The following is a 6,053-nucleotide window of genomic DNA, read 5'->3' on the forward strand; positions in this document are numbered from 1 at the left end:
AGAGGCCCCGCGCGCCGAGAGCGCCCCCTGGCGGCTCGGCGGTGCGCCGCGGTCCCATTACAGAAACCCACAAACCGGGGGATTAAAACAAACAAACAAACAAAAAACCTAACAAAAAGTTAAAACTTCTGCATTTTCATAGTCTAAACAAACCCGTGCAAAGACGTCGGGGTTTAGTGTTTTTGTGATGAGCAGCGGGGACCTGCTGGAGGATGTCCCTGGCCACCGGGATGGTGGTGGCATCACCTGGGGGGTTTTGGCCACCGGGATGGTGGTGGCATCGCCGGGACGTGGCGCCATCCCCACCACGGGTGTGAGGACCTCCCTGTCTTCAGCTACCAGGTCTGGTCCGAGCAGCTCGGCTTCATCTCCTCGGGATGTGGCCGGATCCGGCGGTGGGCAGCACCAAAATGCCGCAGGGACACCTCAGCCTGCTCCCAGTCCTACTCCATCCCGCTCGTGGAACTCCGGCACAGATTCTGAAGGTCTGTGGAGGCAGCAGATGAGCCCCATTAGCAACCAATTCATCTAAAATATCAATCATATTTAAATAAATTCACAGAATCTGGTCCCTTCCCATGGTCTCCACCCCACCAGCATCCCGTGGCATACTCACAGCGCACGACGGTGTCTCTGATCTGCTTGAAACTCTTCTCCTTCAGTGCCATGTAGATGTAGTACAGGTTGCGCAATTCCTTGGGATAATCCTTCCGATCCACGTCCTTTAACACCGGGATGGTGCGCCCGTTGGCCATGGGAGCTTCGGCCAACGCCTGGTGCATCTGGTACTTGCACCAAGGGTCCTGGAGGAAGCCTGGGGTGATGAGCATGACCCAGCAGTGACTGTTTTGCACGGCGTCACACAGCTCCGTCACCACTGCGCTTCCCGGCGTCGCATCCCGCAGCTGGAGGAAGCAACGGAAGCTTTCGGGTTGACCCTCCAGGTAGGACACCAGCTCCTCCACCAGCTCCAGGTCCACCTCGCTGTGGCAGATGCAGACGTCGTAGCTTTTGGCCCACCGGGCGCTGCCCGAGGCACTGATGTCCACCACCGAGACAGGCGACAGACAGACAGATCTGGTCAGGCTCATGCTGGGAGAGGAGTCAGAGCTCTCCGCAGAGGATGAGGAAGGCGAGGATGAAGCAGAGCAGCTGGTGTTGAGGCTGCTCTCCACCGACCTGGGCTTGGGCTTGTGCAGGAGCCGCCTAAACCAGCCTGAGGAGTTGGAGACACCATGGTGAGGTTTAGAGGGGCACTCAGCACCCTCTCTGAGCTTCCCAAGGGGTTTGCACAGCATCACTGGCTCAGCGGGACACCTCCAGATGGAAAGAGCCAGGTGGGATCTCACCCCGGTCCCCCAAAAACCACCCCAGCCCCTAAAACCTCAGCTATCCATGGGCACCCTCATGTTTTGGCTGGGAGGGGATGCCGGTGATGGAGGAGACAGAGCCAGAGGGGTTTATCCGCCCTGCAGACTCACCAGCCATAGCGGGCAGTATGCTGCTCAGCCACCGATCGCCGGCGTGAAACTTCTCCTGCCAGCAGGAAAAAACAAAAAAAAAGGGATAAAAAAAAAGTTAGGAGAGCAGGAACCATCCCATGGTGGATCTCAACCCCAGGAGCTCAGTGGGGTTTATTCCAGGGACACACAGCTCTAGGGTGCCTACCTGCAGCCCCCAAAATGACCCCCGGCAGAGTTTTCTGCATCCACCTCCCCAAAATTTGTCAGGAACGAGCGTTTCAACCTCAAGCAGCCCCCCGCCCGTCTGCCTGCGTTCTTCCTGCTGTTTCCTGCTCATCCCCCCCACCGGAGATACGGACCTGCAGCGAGCGAGGCCGAGAGCCGACGGGCAGGAGAGACCCTCATTCCTGGCAGCGGGGAAAGGATCCTGCAGACGGGAAAAGTGGGAATCACCGGAGATCAACCGGCTGCTGGCATGCTAATGATAGATTTTGGGTGATTCCCACATCCATTCATCCCCGGCATCCCTTGCCAGCCCACACCATGCCCGTGCCTCAGCATCATGCTCCCGGCATGGTTTGGGGTGCCCGGACCCTCCCAGCAGGTACCCAGGAGCGAAAGCGGCTGCTGTTTTCCACTGCTTGCATCACCCCTTCCAAAATAAAACACTCCAAGTCACGCTGAAACCTTTCCCCCACCCCGAAAACGGCGCAGGACTGTGGCAAACGCCGGGAAGACCCCGGCGCACCCACAGAAACCACACTCCCCAAGTGAGCCACTGCTTAGTAATAGCAAAAAAAAACTCGAGCGTGGCTTGAACAACAAGCAGAGACAGCGAACAGCAGGGGGAAAATTTGGGGAATGCCTACCTGGGATGCAGGAGTCAGGCACTGGAGCAGGCAAGGGGGATGCATCAGTCCCTGGGTTCGGCGAGAGGGAAGATCTTTCGGGATCGCCTAGGTGGGAAAGGAGAGGCAGGCTGCAGCACGTTCACTCTGGAGCCTAATGGGATCCGCAGTGAATGGTGAGGCTGGATCCATCCTTACAGCTTCCCCATCTGGGAGTGGTTCCCGATGGAGCGGCCTGGGGATGGAGGGGAGGACGGAGACACCCACCAGCTTCCGCAGGGACAGAGCGGAGGAGCTGCCTCCTCCCTCTGCTGCCTGGCCTCCAGGGGAAGTCGGCCGCGATCCCGCGGGGCCGGGAAGCCAACCCTCCCCAGGGCCTCCCTCCCACATCCGCCACCGGCCTGGCGTCACCGCGCTGCAAGCCCGGACCCGTTTCCCTCCCTGGTTTTATAACCAGACACCGACACGTCCATCTCTGCCGCTCCCACTTATTTTATGAGTTAAATTTACCAAACGAGGCATTTTTCCCCCCCAAAATCCTCCTCCATCTCTCCTTTTCTAGGTCACATCCCACCAGGACCCCCCCACCCCTCCCAGCCATGCAGCACAGCTCCATCCACTGGTTTCGGAAAGGTCTCCGGCTGCATGACAACCCAGCGCTACTGGCAGCGGCCACCGATTGCTGCCGCCTTCATCCCCTCTTCATCCTCGACCCCTCCAGCAACCGGGCGGGCGCCAACGCCCGGCGGTTCCTCCTCGATGCCCTGCTGGACTTGGATGGAAGCCTACGAGAAATGGGCTCCAGGTGAGTCCCGGTGGGGTCTCGAGGGGATTTGGTGGGATCTCAAGGGGCTTCGTGCCCACCCGGCTCCCCGGCAGGCTGTTCGTGGTGCGGGGCTGCCCGCAGGAGGTGTTCCCCTGTCTCTTCCGTGCCTGGGGGACGACACGGTTGACCTTCGAGGTGGACACCGAACCCCCTGCCCGCCAGCGTGACACCGCTGTGGCCGAGCTGGCGGCACAGCACGGCGTAGAGGTGATCCAGAAGGTGTCCCACACCCTCTACGACACCGAGAGGTGGGTGTCTGGCCCCATCCCTTGGGGTCCGGGGAATACAGCACCAGTACGAAGTGTGTCCCTCCATCTCCCACCCCAGAGTCCTCGCCTTGAATGGTGGCAAAGCCCCCCTGACCTACAAGCACTTGCAGAGCCTCCTGACATCACTGGGACCCCCAGAGAAGCCAGCCCCGGCACTCACACAGGAACATCTCCAGGGTGAGCACAGGGTGGACCTGGGGGAGGTAGAGCACAAAGCCGGGTCAGCATCTCCCTCACTGTTCACCCTGGAGCGGAGTGATGGCCATCACACCCCCACCATACACGGCACCCCAGGCTGCCATACCCCGTGCCAGACCAGCCATGACACCGACTACGGGGTCCCCACCTTGGAGGAGCTGGGCCAGAACCCCGCAGAGATGGGTCCTCACCTCTACCCGGGTGGAGAGACAGCAGCACTCGCCCGGCTCGACGCACACATGGAGAGGACGGTCAGTGCTCAGCACCCACCACCCTAATTTCAAGGCTGCTTTGCCTCCCCCCATCCCAAAATACGACCTCGGTGTGTCCCCCCCTCATCCAGGCCTGGGTGCGTGGCTTCAAGAAGCCCGAGACGGAGCCCACCTCGCTGAGCCCCAGCACCACCGTCCTCAGCCCCTACATCAAATTTGGCTGCCTGTCGGTCCGCACCTTCTGGTGGCGGCTGGATGAGGTCTACCAGGGGGTGAGGCAGCATTTTTGGGGTGGGAGGGAAAAGAGTGAGCCACAGGGACCCTGCAGAAGGGGTGGGGGGCTGGAGAAGACAGGGGCCAGCCCAGCAGGAGGGGCTGATCCTGCCTTTGCCGGCAGCGGGAGCACTCCCAGCCCCCAGTCTCCTTGCATGGGCAGCTCCTCTGGAGGGAATTTTTCTACACCGCCGGCGCCAGCATCCCCAATTTCGACCGGATGGTTGGCAACCCCATCTGCCTGCAGGTCGACTGGGACGACAACCCCCAGTATCTCCGTGCCTGGAGGGAGGTATTTCCCTCGGGGATAAGCCCCAAGTCCTCTGACACCCCCCCAAAACGTCCCCCTGTCCCATCTAACCCCCAAACCCCATGCCAGGGCCAGACAGGTTATCCCTTCATCGACGCCATCATGACCCAGCTGCGTTCCGAGGGCTGGATCCACCACCTTGCTCGGCACGCCGTTGCCTGCTTCCTCACCCGCGGGGACCTCTGGGTCTCCTGGGAAGAAGGGCTGAAGGTCAGCAAATCTCCCCCAACACCCACTGGCACCCACCAGGCTCTTGGGGACCTGGTCCCCATGCCACCGTGCCGTCCTGCAGGTCTTTGAGGAGCTCCTCCTAGACGCAGACTGGTCCCTCAATGCTGGCAACTGGCTGTGGCTGGGGAGCAGCGCCTTCTTCCACCGATATTTCCACGTCTACTCGCCCGTCGCCTTCGGCAAGAAGACAGACCGGGATGGAGCATACATTCGGTAGGCGTGAAACCCAAACCCATGTCAAATGGGCGGGGGGGGGACCTCCCTGGTGGCTTTGACCCCTCGCCGTAGGAAATACCTCCCCATCCTCAAGGATTTCCCCGCTGAGTATATCTACGAGCCCTGGAAGGCGCCACGGGCCGTGCAGGAGCGGGCGGGCTGCCTGGTGGGTACCCACTACCCCCGGCCCATCGTGGAGCACAGGGCGGCGAGCGAGAGGAACCTGGGGCGCATGAAGGCAGCCCGTGCCCAGAAAGGTAATAAACCCCCCAAGAAGCATCGAGCTCCCCCCGCTGCCCTGCCATCACGCTGTCTGCCCTCCTCTCCTCCAGGCACCAAGAGGGAACCACCAGCGGGGCCTTCAGTAGCCGAATCACGAAGGAAAAAGTCCAAGGCTGAGCAGCACTGAGCCCCTAGGCAGGTGGCATCCGTGGGTCAGGCACTGCTTGTCCCATTTTGCTCAAATTTAATTAATCCCTTCCCCTCTCCCACCCTGGGCCCGATGACTTTGCCGCTGCCACCACCCCAAAAATCAACTCCCCACCCAAGAACATGCCCCAAAGGCAAACACCATCCCACAAACTTGAGTCCCCAAGGGGCAACACCCCACCGGCTCGACCTCCGCCCCTGCCTTAGCTAGAATATAATCATTATTAAAGACAGCAGAGTAATTAAGAAAGCACAGCTTGATTCACAGCATGCCTCGACCCACCAGGGCACGTTAAAATGCCCTGGCTACGGTATCACAGGGCTGGCCACCACAGAGGAGCCTGTGGCTTGCCCAATTGGCCACAGAGAGTATTAGGAAATAGACTGAGAACAGGGTGAGCACAAGGCAAGGTCTAAGCCAGCCCCTGGAAAGGTGTTGAGGTGAGAAAGTAAGGCTACTTTTGCCTCTTAAGTACACCCACTATCACCACAGTTTATTTATGGCGCCAATACAAAGCGACGCACAGCTACCACGAAAGCCAGAGAACAGCTTTTCTTCCTGAAAAAGCTCTGAATAGACCCAAACTCCTTCGCACCGAATTACAGCAGCTCACCAAGGCCAAACACTGCTTTTACTACCTCACGGGGCTGGAGCCATCGTTGCACGGACACAGACCCAAACACAGAGGCAGCTGGAGGAAGGCAGAGCCCTGAAGGGTAACGGGGCACAATCACGCCTTCAACAGCCCCCACGAAGAGAGGAGGCCGGGCCTCCGGC

At 60.0% G+C, this 6,053-nt stretch overlaps 3 protein-coding genes across 3 annotated transcripts in view; 1 reads left to right on the forward strand and 2 right to left on the reverse strand.

The window, feature by feature from the left end:
- Window positions 1-300, reverse strand: part of DCPS (decapping enzyme, scavenger) — a 19,803-nt gene extending 19,503 nt beyond the window's left edge. Inside the window, exon 1 of the mRNA XM_009890830.1 lies at window positions 154-300. Coding sequence (XP_009889132.1) covers window positions 154-300 — 147 coding nt within the window. The remainder of the gene's footprint in view (window positions 1-153) is intronic.
- A 143-nt stretch (window positions 301-443) lies between these two features.
- On the reverse strand, window positions 444-1,488 carry TIRAP (toll-interleukin 1 receptor (TIR) domain containing adaptor protein). The gene is made up of 3 exons (XM_009890831.1): window positions 1,482-1,488; window positions 617-1,216; window positions 444-487 (listed from the first exon to the last, which is right to left on the reverse strand). Exons 1-3 carry the CDS (start codon window positions 1,486-1,488, stop codon window positions 444-446), a joined length of 651 nt encoding a protein of 216 aa, XP_009889133.1.
- Window positions 1,489-2,910: 1,422 nt separating this feature from the next.
- LOC104291579 (cryptochrome-2-like) lies at window positions 2,911-5,255 on the forward strand. Its single transcript, XM_009890832.1, has 10 exons — window positions 2,911-3,116; window positions 3,191-3,385; window positions 3,465-3,583; window positions 3,701-3,855; window positions 3,948-4,088; window positions 4,214-4,381; window positions 4,469-4,609; window positions 4,692-4,843; window positions 4,919-5,103; window positions 5,179-5,255. Exons 1-10 carry the CDS (start codon window positions 2,911-2,913, stop codon window positions 5,253-5,255), a joined length of 1,539 nt encoding a protein of 512 aa, XP_009889134.1.
- Window positions 5,256-6,053: the final 798 nt, after the last annotated feature.

This window comes from Charadrius vociferus, unplaced genomic scaffold (assembly GCF_000708025.1).
Source record: "Charadrius vociferus isolate BGI_N301 unplaced genomic scaffold, ASM70802v2 scaffold858, whole genome shotgun sequence".
In the NCBI taxonomy this organism is placed as follows: domain Eukaryota; kingdom Metazoa; phylum Chordata; class Aves; order Charadriiformes; family Charadriidae; genus Charadrius; species Charadrius vociferus.

What these genes read in the sequence shown, in the direction of transcription:
- LOC104291579 (XM_009890832.1), top strand. Translation starts at nt 2,911, where the DNA reads ATGCAGCACAGCTCCATCCACTGGTTTCGGAAAGGTCTCCGGCTGCAT. An exon ending in CACACAGGAACATCTCCAGG is followed by an intron (nt 3,584 to 3,700) that starts GTGAGCACAGGG and finishes ACGGCACCCCAG; the next exon opens with GCTGCCATACCCCGTGCCAG. An exon ending in GGCAGCCCGTGCCCAGAAAG is followed by an intron (nt 5,104 to 5,178) that starts GTAATAAACCCC and finishes CCTCTCCTCCAG; the next exon opens with GCACCAAGAGGGAACCACCA.
- TIRAP (XM_009890831.1), bottom strand. An exon ending in CAGAGACACCGTCGTGCGCT is followed by an intron (nt 488 to 616) that starts GTGAGTATGCCA and finishes CTGCCTCCACAG; the next exon opens with ACCTTCAGAATCTGTGCCGG.